This window comes from Nicotiana tabacum, chromosome 2, assembly GCF_000715075.1.
Source record: "Nicotiana tabacum cultivar K326 chromosome 2, ASM71507v2, whole genome shotgun sequence".
NCBI lineage: Eukaryota > Viridiplantae > Streptophyta > Magnoliopsida > Solanales > Solanaceae > Nicotiana > Nicotiana tabacum.
In genome coordinates, this window is record NC_134081.1 from 15311377 (window position 1) to 15326626 (window position 15250).

Consider the following 15250-nt stretch of genomic DNA (forward strand, 5'->3'; position numbering starts at 1 on the left):
GGTATGATTACATGTTAAAATTTTACAAGAGATCAAAGACTATATATATATATATATATATATATATATATATATATATATATATATATATATATATATTCTTTTTTTTTAGACAAGAGTGGGTTGCTATAGTGGTTTTTTTCATCTTCACATATACAGGAGATATTTTTACTCGAAGTGTAACAATGCAACTTTAATTTTTTTTACCAATACCTCAACATTTAAAAGAAGCTTCACCTTCTCTTGATTTATCTATATCCTTTCGAGAATAATACTACATAACTAAGTCATTAGCATATTAACTCCTTTTTTTTGAATTTTGAATAAAAATCCCCAGACCATCAGCCTTTTAGGGGAAAAAAGATAACACATTACATGGGAAACGACGAAAGGGAATAACAATAATTGAAATCACACATATTGCGTGGAAAACACACAAAACCTCCGCTCCATTAATACCACTAAACTAAAAAAGGACAGCCCGGTGCACAAAGCATCCTGCATTCATGCGGGTCCAGGGTGTGATGTAAATAGCCTACCATTATACAAGCATTAGTATCTGCTTCTACGGCTTGAACTCGTGACATATAGGTCACCCGGAGGCAACTTTACTATAGCTCCATGACTCCCCTTCACTAAACTAGGAGAAAAAAATGAATTTTAGGTCATGGCCTAATTCAACAAACGGACTATACATTAACAAGGAGAAGTAATGCATGGGTCAAATTAACTCTTTTAGGCCCACCAATTTCAACAAAAGTCCACCTGAATAAAGACATTTGATTAGGAAGCAGATTTTGAATTTCTATATAGCATCTCCCACATTTTTCAAAGCAATAATGAATTTAAATTTAATAAGTAATCAAATTAAATAAACATCTCATCACCATGTCTAGTTAGTTATTGTCATGTAAAAGAAACTTGAGGGAGCACACAAATTTAACCAATGAATTCGAAATAACGCCAAAACTCTGCATCAAGCAGCAAGCTTAACTTCAGGAATCAACAGTGAAATGAATGTCCCTTTAAATAGCAAACATGAAGTGAATACCGGACAGCAAAAGGGAAATATCATCAATGGACTCCATGATTTACATAACTTCCATGACGAGTGTTTCACGTCAAGTGGTCGAAAGACAAAAGTAAAACTAAAAAGAGTAAGAAAGAGGCTCAACCTTAAACTGATTCGAGCACTAGGATTTAAGCCGAGGGTCATCGGAACAGCCTCTCTACCTTCACAAGGTAGGGGTAAGGTCTGCGTACACACTACCCTCCCTAGACATCACTTGTGGGATTACACCGAGTTTGTTGTTGTTGTTGTTGTTGAGCAGTAACTAGGATGTGTACCTCTGCTAAAATTTGAACAATGCAGAGAAAATTTGTATGGCCCCTGTGCAAAGATAACGCACAGAGAAATGGTCCAAAAAAGAAGCATACCCAGTATTATCCCACACCGTAGGATAAGTGTAAACATACTGCAAGACAAGAAAGAACAATACATATTTCTGGTGTCCACATAAAGCCACATCAAGGCTAGTGTTATCAAAGGTGACAACAACAACAACAACAACATACCCAGTATTATCCCACACCGTAGGATAAGTGTAAACATACTGCAAGACAAGAAAGAACAATACATATTTCCAGTGTCCACATAAAGCCACATCAAGGCTAGTGTTATCAAAGGTGACAACAACAACAACATAACAACAACATACCCAGTATTATCCCACACCGTGGGGTCTGGGGAGGGTAGTGTGTACGTAGACCTTACCCCTACCTTGTGAGGATAGAGAAGTTGTTTCCAATAGACCCTCGGCTCAGAAAAGCATAAGCACTACATTAATGAAAATATAGACAAGAAGGGGCAGTACTAAAAAGCCATATAAAAGCAAAATAAAAACAACAAGATAGTAAGGTGATCAACAATGAAAGAAAACAACGGTTAGTCATAAAAACCTACTACCAACAGAAAGCTAGACTGCATGTCAATACTACTGTTATGAACACTCTAGACTACCTACTCTACTACCCTAATCCTCAACCTCCATAACTTCCTATCAAGGGTCATGTCCTCGGTCAGCTGAAGTTGCGCCATGTCTTGCCTAATCACCTTTCTTTGGCCTACTTCTACCTCTCAGTAGGCCCTCCAATGTCAACCTCTCACACTTCCTCACCGGGGTGTCTGTGCTCCTCCTCCTCACATGACCAAACCACCTAAGTCGCGCGTCCCGCATCTTGTCCTCAATAGTGTTATCAAAGGCGAAAAGCGTAAAAAAGTGTTATGGTCTATTGGGGCTTTAAGCGCAAAGCGCAAATAAAATGTGTGCTTTAATGAAGAAGAAAGTATAAAAATATATGTATAGTCCAAGACTAATGATCACAAGTATGAATAACAAATATATGGATAAAGAAATTGAAAAAACTACAATAAAGTGAAATATTAACTGTTCAGTGTTGGCTCTTCATGGCTCTTCAGGATAGCGTTCATTGGCAAAGGGAAGTATGCCTTAGAGCCTTGATGATGACACTGAAGCGTCCGCTAAGCAACACGAAGAAGTGCTCAACATGTTTTGCACCTCACTTTAGGGCTTAAGCACGCTTTAAGCGCTCCATTGAGAGCAGTCAAGACAAGAACATAATAACTGCAAAAAAACATCCAACAAATGTTCCAGGAAACAATTGCAATAATAAAGAATTCCTGCCTCATCTCGAATTGTGCTCACTAACCTAGTATTCTTGCAAACCTCTTTCGCATCTATACAAGGATAAGGATCTACACCAGACCTTGCTGTCATGGGTCATGTTTATTTATCTCTAAGGCAGTGAATTTTTACTTTTTTTCCCCTGGAGAACAGATGTGGTGATGAATACAACCAGGCGTGGTCGGCACTCAGCCCTTCAGATTTTCAATGGGGCACCGGGCCCGCACCAGACACCATGTAACATGATTAAACATGGTGTTACGGTACAGGTCTTATCAGACAACAAAACACCATAAAGAAATATTCTAAAGCGCTGATGGTTAGACTTGTTCAAAGCTAGATATCTTTGAAAAGGAAGGACCAAGTGAAGTTTTAAAAAAAACCACTAAACCCACAGGGTAAGGTTTATACTAGATGAGATCATGATTTAAAGCAGATCCAAACATTCAACTATCGATTGAAAAAAAAAGGGAACGTTGGCAAGCAAAGTCATTCCTGAAACTGCTCTTTACATATCTGCTACTCTATAGCAGCAAAGTTTCACATGCAGTCTCTGTGTTTTCCACCTAAAAGTCACAACACATATAAAGCACAATTTTTTGGATAAGGACAACTCATATCAAGCACATATTGTTAGAAATTCCAAAAGTACTAAGAAAAAATCACAAAGCATAATTCGCCCTTTCGTTCTTGATTAAATGAACTATGACATTACATCATTCAAGAACCTGCTGATAATCAAGGAGCCTGAGCACCATTCTCCTCACTTACAAAAAATTTCCTTTTCTGACCCTAATAGCTAATCCGTAACTGATATAACAACCAATCTATGCAAAGCAGACAAACTAAATCGAAACATCTAGTAAGCTAAAACCATTAACAAGCTAATAACATATAAAGTAAACCATTTTCCACCATACCTCTATCATCCAATCTTGAACTTCAACAGAACCAAGCCTTATTCTATTCAACTTTTCGATCCAGCTCTCTCATTCTCCACCTTCTGCGCAAAAACCCTTAGTTGCAATCATATTCTCATCGAAATACCTAGCATAGGGATGGCCTTGAGGTACAAGTCTCCGATACTTCTCGAAACACTTCTCAGCCTCATTGCTTTTCCTCAACAATGTGTATATTATACCTTGACACAAATAAGGCCTAAAATCCCTAGGCTCCTCTTTAACTAACTCCCCATAAACTTTCAATGCATCTTCATATTTCCCTTGGATCACTCGAATTTGTGCAAGCAATAGCTTAAAATCCCTCAAGTCGCTTTTTTTATTCTCCTTTTTACACATCTTCATCCCCTGCTCAATCTTTTTCTCAATCCCCTTCAAATCTTCGATCGATTCATCTTGCGACACAGCCATAACCAGCCCATGATACGCCTCGACGCGAAAAGGGTCATTTTTTAATATCTCATTGAACCCAACTTTGGCCAATTCAACCTCACCAATGTTAACATACAAATGGGATTTCATCAATGGCCATTCGGATTCATTCGGTTCCACTTCAATCAACTTATCAATAATACCAATAGCGTCAAGCATTTTCTTGTTCTTTATCTTAATTTCCATCAAATTCCTTAATGCTACCACGTCATCCGGGTTCGAAACCAAGTGTTCCTCAATTGCCCTTTCTTTTTCCTCCTCTGAAACTGCTTCTCTCGTATCAGTTTCCACAGCAGCAGGAGGAGGAGCAAAATTCTGAGCAGAAATTGAAGGTTTTGGGAAAAAATAGAATCTTGAAAAGATAAGGGCAGTGGCAGTAACTGTAGCAACGAGTGTGAGTTTGAGGAATGAGAATGGGTTTTGGGATTTTTCATTAGGGTTTTGAGGGATAAGGGGTTTAGGGTTTTGCGAAGAGGAGGCTTTCATGGAGAAGAAAGAGGTGGAAAATGGTGGGGGTGGGGTTCTGAAAGAGAGACAAGAAATGGGTTTAGCATAAATTGGACGATTAAAATGGTGATTGAATTGTTTGTGAATTTGGTTTGTTTTGGAACAGACAGGGTTTAAGGTTGTCATGTCGTTTATGAGGTTTGTGAAGAAGAGTGTAAGAAAAAGGTCTTAAACCCTAACGATAATGGTGGATTTTACAGTCTAGTCTAGAGAGAAAGCTTGATAAAAGAAGTTTTGCGCTTGTTAAGGTTGGGCCTAATAGACTAAAACTATTGGGCTTTTGCTTTAGGCCCGTTAAGTGACTAGACTTAGAGATGAGCCACGACTTTGGGCCTGTGGAGAGTGGCCTCTCGAAGTGGGCGAAGTGCTCAAATTGAGATTTTTTCTTTCCTATACAATATTTGAAATTTATTTATCAAAATTGTCCAAGTTTTGTATATTACCCGCCCTAAATAAGTTTTCCTTACAATCAATTATTAGTAACTTAAATTGAGTGTTTCAGTTACATCTTTTTTCCTTTTTTTCTCTCCTCTTTCCCTATCCTCTAACCAACCAGTGATACTGTAACTTTGGTGCTAATTTTCATACCAAAATTCAACCAAATTATTCCAATCAAATCCCATATTCTGATATCTAAACAATAATTAATCTAAATACCCAATAGAAAAAGCATATCCTCAGCTACGTAATGCATGTATTTACGATGTACTGCACAAATCTAGGATTATATTGCACAAATAAAATATAAATTAATATCAGAGAGAGGTGATGATAAAAGATTTTTTTACCATATTACCAGAGAGTGATAATGCGCAGTTAATATGTATATACAATATAAAACCTATACAATAATCTGGGTGGAATGTATAGGTAATTTTCTATATTTACATATTGTATTTCTATAAGAATTGCTACTTTTGATGGAGGAGTAAGAAAGAAGAGAGAGGAAAGGTTTGTGTAATGTGGTATGTCCGTCTTTATGATACATCTATAACAATATACTATAAACTAAAAACAGATTTCATACAAGTAATTATACAATACACAAATTTTTTATAACTTATCTACAACTTTCTTATACCATTTTTACCTAGGTAAATACAACTACAACATCATACAACTTAAACATAATTTTCATACAAATTTTATACAATATGTCTTTTGTCTGTATTTTGTATATATTTTGTAATTGGTGTGTTCTTCCTCTCTAAGATTCCAATCAAAACTTCTTCTCTTAAAACAATTTTGATACGTATCAACAACTTTATGTAAGAAGATAGTATTTATAACTTAAATACAAATTTCATACAACGATTCATATATTGTACAACTATTTTTCAACGTTCATACAACATTCAAATAAAAATATAAATAATTACAACAGAATACAATTTACATACAATTTTAATACAATTTCGTACGTATATTGTATGTCATGTGTTCTTCTTCTTCTCCTCCTTCTTCTTCTTCTTCTTCTTCTTCTTCTTCTTCTTCTTCTTCTTCTTCTTCTTCGTCTTCGAGTTTCAATCTAAAATTCAGCCAAAATCAAGTTTAATCTTTACCAAATACCCTCAAAATTGAGATATAAACTCCAAAGAATATTCTCAATTGTTTGCAACAATATCCAATCCGAACCAACAATAGTTTTTGAAAACTCAAATTCGAATTCAAAGATTTGAAGATTTTTAATGGTTTCCAATGGTGGAGAATCAAACACCTTAAAAAAAATTATTGACAACTTCAATTCGAACACCAATTGTACAATATGAAAGAAAATTGCTAGAAAAAAAAAGAGAAAAAGCAGAGAAAAACGAAGGAAGAAAAATTGAGAAATAACATAAGAGAGAAAAAGAGAGAGAGAGACGGGGAGAGAGTCGGAGAGAGAGAGAAAGAGAGAGCAGGGATGGGAAATAAATAAATCCCTATTCAATTCCTAATATAAAGGGATACTCTTCAATACTAATTGTATATGCCCATATAATTAAGTTAAAACTTGATTAGGGAGGATAATAAAGTTTTATATGTAATATAAGAAGGTAAAAATCCCCAAATAGAAATAGGAGATTTTTATGGGGATATATACTGGGTTACCTGTAGAAACCAAAATAATTATGCGACCCTACCCATATAATATTTCGGTATACATTTCTGTATACATGTATACTATTATAGTATGTTGTTGCAGTATAACTATAAACTCTATTAGTATACTCTTACAGTATATTGTGATACAGTAGCGGTATACTATTGCGTAATTGTGTTTTAATTTAAATTTCTATTGAAAATTGCATATATTTATAGTATATTATTTCGGTATATATGTATACTATTACAGTATATTATTGCAGTATATTATATACTATTACAATATATCTTGATACAGTAGCGGTATATTATTGGGTAAATGTGTATTTATTCAAGGTTTAGCTGGAATATTGCATATTATTATAATATATCATTTTGTTAGCTCTTTGTTTTACAAAATAAAATCATATTTTATTCGTTTTTCCTTATCATTAGATCGTGTATCATATAATAATTCCTTGTAAAAATAACCCGCAGAGTTAGTTAATCGCAGTATGTGGTTAGGGGCGGATGTAGCCTTTCGGATACGAGTTCAACTAAGCTCATAACTTCCGACGCGGAGTATGAATTTATATTAAAAAAAACTATTAAAATCTCAACAAGCATTAGATTTGAACCCATAATTTTAACAGTATAATGAGTTTACTGTAATCTTAAAAACTGAACCCATTCAACTTAAATCTTGGATACAACTCTATATGTGGTTGAAGAGTTAACTTATCCATGGAGTTCATTAACGAGACGTTTTTGGATCGGGGGATCTTGATCTATGAATGCATGAAAAAAAGTACAAAGAAGCTCTTGAAGCCTTCCAACAAAAGCACATATGATGAAGAAATGAATAATCTGCAATATAGTAAAAAATATAAGAGGACCAACAATGGTTGTGGTGGAGTGGTAAGTACTCCTTCATCCTTAAGCAGATATCTCGAATTCGAGTCCCTAGATATGAAGTCGTCTTTGTTAGGGAGCGCTTTACCTCCCAATGTGGGACTTTCCGGCGTGAATCCGGATGTAGTCTGGCCCCAATGTGGGTATCAGACACTCGATGAAAAAGCAAAAAAAAATAGAAGAGAAAAAACACAAAAAGACAAAAAAGTGTTCAATTGGAGAAAGGGAAAGTTAGGAAAAAATTAGGAAAAATAGAAAAAAACAGGAGAGAGAAACACACAAAAGTGATTATTAATTTGATTTCTTCTCTCACTCTCCCATAAACAAAAAATAACTTTAATCTCTTGGAGATTTCCCCTTTTTTTCGCTATTTCATGATTCATCTTCTCATTCTCCATTTTATAGTCCAAAACTCTGGATACTCAGTAAATACCTTAGAGGTATTCTATACATGGTTTAAATTTTTAGTTGTTTTCTTTGTTACTAATGTATTAATATATATTATTAAACATACCCAAAAGCGCATATATATATATATATATATATATATATATATATATATATATATATATATATATATATAGGTATAGCCGTATATATATAGAAATACTATGTATTATAATGGTATTAAGGTATAACATTATATATAACTAGTATAATGATGTTTTCGAGAAATACTATGTATACTAATGTAATAATATACCTTTGATCTTTTTAATAAGAAAGTACTCCCTGGTATAATAATGATATGAAATTACATGATTTATAATGTATATATACCTCAAATATACATTATATTTTTCATGAAACATATGTATTTTATTTTTTCAAAATATAAAGATGTATACTTTCGCTAGAGTTTATGTTGTATAAAAAGGTACATGTATTTTTTTTCTAGTAAAAAGATCCATGTATGGAAAGTAGCAAACCTGTTATGGAATGAATTAGTTTCCAACAAAAAAGTAGAAAAAGATATTACCATTTAAATATGTTAGGGATTGATTTCAAGAGAAAATTCAGGAAAAAATATTAAAAAGTGCTAAGAACGTTTTCAGTAAGGAAATAAATGCATTAGGTGCGTGATTTAAAGGTATCTGCTAGGAATATAATTATTTAGTTGTCATGTGTGTAAAATAGCTATTGTTGCTATGTTTCGGAAAAAAATTCCTTAAATTTTGCCTATTCATGTTTTTTGCTCCACAAATAGTCGTTTTTAGGACCCATTTAAAAGATAATGCAAAATTTATAAAATTTTTGAAGTTTATTCGCTTAAGGATTTACTTTAGACATATGGGGGTTTGAAATTGCAATCACAAGTCTGAAAAATCCGGATTCAAATTTTCGGGTAAGAAGTTAGCTCTTCCAAAGCCTAACGTCTAACCTAAGTCTAAATTTGAAAAGTTCGAATTCTCGTGAAACTCTAAAGTTAGGCTTTAGTAAAGCCCAACTTCATACCAGAAGGTCGGATTTGAACTTAAGCTTTCAAACTTCAGGACTTCGGGTATTAAGTTAAGCAGCAGCAACAAGCTCAATTTAAAGCTTGCTTAGCTAAATTAAAATTGAACTTTAAATAGTTTAAAAATAAAAACTGAATATGTTTTCTATTGTGATGATAAAGCGGGCTATGTGGCGTCATTTCTTCTCGAAGTTGTATTGCCGATCGGTTCAACAAGTTATGAACTGTAATGTAGGAATTAGTAGTGTAAGGATTATAATCAGAGGCGGAGTTAAGATTTCAAGCTTATTAGTTTGGAATTTTAAGGATTTTAAGTTAATGGATTCTAAATTAGTAATTTGTAAATAATCAATGAATTGTTCAAAACAAATATAGAGATTGAACCAAAGTTACTTGGATTCGCCGAACTCGTAGCCAGAACACTAGCTTCATCCCTGATTATAACGCTATTTGTTTGTTATTTTAAAAGGAAAATTATGAAACAAATATGAAGAGTGTGACGGGTTTTATTGTTTGTTTATGTTAATCCATATACTACCAACAGTTAGTATTCTTATTTCACATTTTACCTCGCATAACATAATAATAAATCGCATAACTTATCATATTACTTTTTGCCACAAGCTTCCCAGGGAAGGGAAACCGTAGATATTATTTAGTTAAAACCAAGGGAAAAGTGATAAAGTTCCTTTCAATTTATGTCACGAGCTGAACGTTGTTACAATACAACAACAACAATAACAACCCAGTATAATCTCACTAGTGGGGTCTGGGGAAGGTAGTTTGTACGCAGACCTTACCCCTACCCTGGAGTAGAGAGGCTGTTTTCGATAGACCCTCGGTTCCCTCCCTCCAAGAACTCTCCATCTTGCTCTTGGGGTGACTCGAATTCACAATATTGATTGAAAATAGTGATCAATGTGAAATTTAAAAGGTTCAGCAGTTAACGAGTGAGTTAATGTATTTACAAAATTAGATTAAAAAAGTAAAAGAAATCGATCTCTTAATTGCCCCCTATCAATCATTCACATGCATGACTCATGAAATCTCATCTTTGATGACAGAGTACAAAAATACATAAAGCATATATACTGCTATATCTCAAGTTGCAGCCAAGAATCTGCAAAATGAAAAGTTTAATTTGAATAAGATGGCAAGAATTACATGATTTTACAATCACACTTCTTTGGAACTCTCATGATTTTTCACATCAAGATTACAAACTATAAATGAAAACTTTAAATTTAAATATGAAGTTTGCAAGTAAATGCAATCTAGCCTGTCACATGTTGGCAAACAAGATCCTATATATTGTGAGATGTTGTTTCTAAGTATTCTCAAGTTAATGTATGCATGAATCCGACCTCGTAGTTAAATTTTATTTGTAGGATCGGACTTGATATATAGCAAGTATCCTATCCTTTTCTCACCTAGGGTGGTTTCCTATCATTGAGACCTTTTCCACTACATAAAGTTAGGATGCGACGACATCTTTTAAATGTCTTTTTAAAGTCACATAAATGTCATAAAATAAATTATTTGATACTTAATTAAATCAAATGTCGTAAATTTCAATGTCGGAAATTTTTCGAGATTTACATTAATGTCAGCAAATAAATAATAGTAACATTTATTTACTACGCTTATCAAGTATTACGAGTTCATTACTCAAATGGTCACTTAACTATCACAAGTTATCTGCTAAAGTCATTTTTTTTTCTTTTGTAACAACAAAGTTACTTAACTATGCCTGTAACACTTAGACAGTCACTCAACTAGATTTTTTAAATTTTGAATTGTCAAATACATGTTTTACCCTCTAAATTATAAACATTTATCTTCTTTTTATTTTTTTTAAATTTTTAATATTATGATTTTTTCCTTTTTAATTTATATTATGGACTTACCTATATAATAAATAAATTTTATTTATAAATTAAAAAAAAGTATTTAAGCATATATAATGCTGGAATAACAAACTAATGAGCATAATAAAAAAATTAATTAGAATAATATGTTCGTAATAATTTTAGTATTAACAACAAAAAATAAAAAAAATATTTACACGATTGAGAGTGAAAGAAAATAAAGGTTGTGTAAAATATATATTCCATGCACGTAATATAAAAATAATTATTTAAATAAAGGTATTTTTATAATATACATTATATATGGTTGAAATTTATGCTTATATTATTATTCTGTCATTATATGAGCTGAAAATTATTTTTTAGTTTTTATTTTATAAATAAAATATATTTTTCTATAGGTAAGTCCACAATGTAGATTAAAAAGAGAAAAAACTTACAATATTTAAAAAGTTAAAAAAAATTGATAATTTAGAGGGTAAAATAGGTATTTGACAATTAAAAATTTAAAAAATCTAGTTGAGTGACCTTCTCAGTGTTATATGCATAGTTAAGTAACTTTGTTGTTACAAACGACACAAAAGTGACTTTAGCGGATAATTTGGGATAGTTGAATGACCATTTGAATAATGAACTCCAAGTATTACAAATTTTGAGTTTTAACACATTCTTGTTGTGACATATAAAGAAATGTCGGCAAATCATACCCATCCTTGTTATACATACATAGAAACGTCGGGAAATTATCTCTAATTAATCAATAGCTTTTTTCTTCGGCCTTTGATTTAATTATATAAATAATATAAGAACAAGAAATAAATAATCTCGTATATGCGATCTTATTTTATATGCATTTGCTTTCTAACTCGTCTTTCTTTTGGTCGATTCCCGATTGAGCTCCTCGATCAATTAGGTCCAATTGAGTAACGGTGATCTTCTTCTCTTTACTTTAATAGTGAGTTTATCTTCTTAGACTTCTTCCTTCGTTATGCCTTGTCTAATATCTTAATTATTTTCGTTTTCTTTGGAACTATTCTTTCCAAGAAACTCTTGAAATTATATCTTTCAATACTGGAACTCCACTCAACTAGTTGGGATAATAAGCTGTTTACTTTGCTCATATATTTTAATTTGTCACACAGATATATAATTCAAGTCTAAAATAATTGATTTTGAATACACACAACTCGTTTAAAATCCATCGCTTAAAAAGAACCATAAACAAAGAGAGATAATTAACATGCATGGACTAATACAACGAATCCACGTGGACGAACAAGGCAATGCCAACTAAGACAACAGGCAATTACGTGTCAAACAGTTTTGCTAGTCAACATCACACACCCCAACAACTTTATTTCATATATGGTAGGAATAAGACAACCTAGGACCACCTTACCTTTGAACCCTTATCTCCTTGTTTTATTACCCTAAACTAGATAGTAGATACAACCGTTTGAAAGTATACATCAAACATCATTTTCCTAAGATCGACGTTGATCAATAATGGAGAATAGAGAGGAAGGCAGCCATTCTGAAAATTCTACTAATAATTGTTGTCACTTGTCAATGGAATCTGTAGAGGAAGAATCCAACATTAACATATTATGGATTCTTTGTCTTGTCGTCTCCAATTGTGATTCTGCTGATGATGATTTTTCCTCTCTCGTTTTATTGTATGCCTCAAAGAATTCTTTGTTCTCCTTCTCCAACTCCTTCCACACTGCATACATACAATTGATTAAAACTAAACCAACTAGAACAGTCTAAGAACTTTCTTTTGAAATGAAATATAATATAGCTAAAATAGTCTTGGAATTTCTTATCTCATGCCCAGAAAGAAAATGGAAAAGAACAAAACTCCTATACATACTAAATAATACTAGTAAAGGACTGTTCGGTGAATTACGTTTTTGCTATTTGGTCTGGGGAATGACCGGATCACAAGAGTTTATTGTATGCAACTTGGCCTTACATTTAGCTATTTTCACGGCTCGTGACCTCCCGATGATACAACTTTACCAGTTACGCCAAGACTCTCATTCACATACTAAATAATAATAATAACAGCATTATTTGGAAAGATTTTTATATCTTCAACATATTCAAATATATTTATCACTTCTACTCTAAAACTAAGCAAACATAAAAATGCCATTGATCAGAAAATGTATGCTGGTTTAATGGAAAGTTTATCCTGATCAGAAGCCCAAAATAAACCAAACAAATATCCACTCATTCCCCCGTGCACATGTTTTCTTCCTAATCAAACTCATATTGTTCGAGTGTGAGTTTGAACTTTGCTCAACTTCTCAGGCAAATGAAGCTTTAGACAAAATAAGTATTAAAAGGGAAAAGAATTATGAATTTATCTTTATACATAACTTTTGTGCAATCAGTATATTTTAACATGTCGAATAAAATTACTTAATCTTTCAATAAATTAATTCCAATACCCCTTCGCCGAAACAACTCACTAAACAAATATGTAAATAATATATAGGTTATAATTGCTCTAGTTATATAGATGACCATATATACAATAAGAAAAGTGTACGTTCAATTGAAGAAAAAGAAAACATAGACTGTCATTAGTATTGAAAAAATAATAGAAACTCATCGAGAATAATTGTATTAATGTATTTAAATATATTTTATTTGTCTTTGTTGCAATAATTTTCTTATTTGTTTTCTTCTTTAAATACGACACCACTTGCGCAAAATTATGTGGTTATATTATTGTACCTAGCCCCTTTTCCCCTCTCCTCTCCTCTCCTCTCCTCCAGTCCACCCCTCCCCCTCTCCCCCCCCCCCCCCAAAACCCCAAACACACACAAAAAAAACAAAGAACAAGGAAAAATGGAAGCAAAAAATTAAAAAGTAAAAAAAAAGGTTTTAAAAAAAGCTGGTGAATTTACCCGTGGAAGTAATAATAGGCTGGATATTTGCATGTTTGGCCAGTGCTTCCATGCATTCTTCTCTGCTCATTTTGAATATTATACACTCTTCTATCAAGTGCTGCACCTGCATTAATTCACCACACCTTTCTTAATTAATTAGTAAATTTAAGTATTTAACCCCCATCTTTAAAATCACCTGCCTAAACCTTAATTACCACTGAAAAAAAAATGTATAGGAGTAGAAGAAGATGATGATGATAAAGAAGAAGAAAATTTGCCACGTTTAAAAAATATTTTATACTATCAAGTAAGTCTTTTTAAAATATGAGATTTATAAATTTTTTTTTAAAAAACAAAAAACAAATTACATGTTACAACAGATAAAATGATCTGATGATATAAGTATCTTAAACTCTAAGGAAATTATTACTTACAAGAGAAGATGCTAAAACTTACCATGTGGATGTATTGAGCAGAAGAGTCACTCATTTCTATCCAATTACTCAAGAAATTAAAAAGAACTTTTAAATGAAAATTTGAAAATCAAGAACTCTCTGAGTTACTTTTTTTTTTTTTGTATCAAGAAGAGGGGAACTGGAGAATCATTTGCGTAGAAACTATATTTGGAGAGCATGAGAAAGATGGAAAAAGGGATAAAGAAAGAAAGAAAGTAGGGTTTATTGGTAGAAGAAACAACTAGATTTTACTATAAAAAGAAAAAGGCTAAAGCTACATTTGGGGTGTAAAACTTTTCGGCAAAGGTGGGCATATGTTAGTGACAGGAGAAAACAAATATGGTAATATTTGTATTTTATAATGGAAAATGATGCTATCCGTCCAAAATAATTAGTGACTGGATACAAGGATCAAAAAAACAATTTTTTTAAAAATAAATCAAGCACAATTTATAAAGAAATATCATAAATTACATCGTTTAGCTAAAATACATTTAATTAGAATTACGAAAATAATAAGAAATAAATAAAATTATTTAAATCCTTAAATAATATTACTTGTGATAATAAATCGAGTAATTGTTTTAGCAAACTGAACTCGCTTCATGTTTATTTTTCCAAATCATTCTTACTGTTCATTTACTAGAAGCTTTAACAAACACAATAACATACTCAGTGTGATCCTACAAGTAGACACAATTCTAAGATTTGAACTTTATGGATTCAAATTCGTAACTCTATCATATCTCATTTAATTTAATAAATTTAAAATTTATTATCTATACATATTTAATAATTTTTTTGGCGAAAGTATAGGTCATACGTAAAAGTTATGAGTTCAGATAAACTTATAGCTTCTACGCTAAATACCCCCTGTCCACAAGTAGTATATGAAGGGGATAAGGTGTACTTAGATTTTACCTCTATCTGTTGTGAGGTGGAAGATCAATTAAATGATATTTACAAAGAGATTTAATGGCTAAGACTATCAA

The 15250-nt window shown here is 32.3% G+C and overlaps 2 protein-coding genes and 1 non-coding gene across 6 annotated transcripts; 1 reads left to right on the forward strand and 2 right to left on the reverse strand.

The window, feature by feature from the left end:
• Positions 1 to 361: 361 nt before the first annotated feature.
• On the reverse strand, positions 362 to 4815 carry LOC107796787 (protein SLOW GREEN 1, chloroplastic-like). 4 transcript variants are annotated; one of them, XR_012699404.1, is made up of 2 exons: positions 3626 to 4815; positions 362 to 635 (listed from the first exon to the last, which is right to left on the reverse strand). XR_012699404.1 is itself a non-coding variant. In XM_075231122.1 (1 exon), the coding sequence occupies exon 1, from the start codon at positions 4727 to 4729 to the stop codon at positions 3695 to 3697; it is 1035 nt and encodes a 344-aa protein (XP_075087223.1). In that variant the 5' UTR covers positions 4730 to 4815; the 3' UTR covers positions 3368 to 3694. The 4 variants fall into 4 exon arrangements, 1 of the variants encoding a protein (XP_075087223.1); XR_012699406.1 differs by having other exon boundaries at positions 362 to 640; XR_012699403.1 differs by having other exon boundaries at positions 629 to 765.
• Positions 1331 to 1430, forward strand: LOC142174216 (U6 spliceosomal RNA). The gene has a single exon (XR_012703558.1). It is a non-coding gene; the product is annotated as a U6 spliceosomal RNA (small nuclear RNA).
• A 7424-nt stretch (positions 4816 to 12239) lies between the features above and the next one.
• On the reverse strand, positions 12240 to 14580 carry LOC107796786 (uncharacterized). The gene is made up of 3 exons (XM_016619595.2): positions 14260 to 14580; positions 13822 to 13927; positions 12240 to 12626 (listed from the first exon to the last, which is right to left on the reverse strand). The coding sequence occupies exons 1-3, from the start codon at positions 14290 to 14292 to the stop codon at positions 12463 to 12465; spliced, it is 303 nt and encodes a 100-aa protein (XP_016475081.1). The 5' UTR covers positions 14293 to 14580; the 3' UTR covers positions 12240 to 12462.
• Between the last annotated feature and the right edge of the window lie 670 nt (positions 14581 to 15250).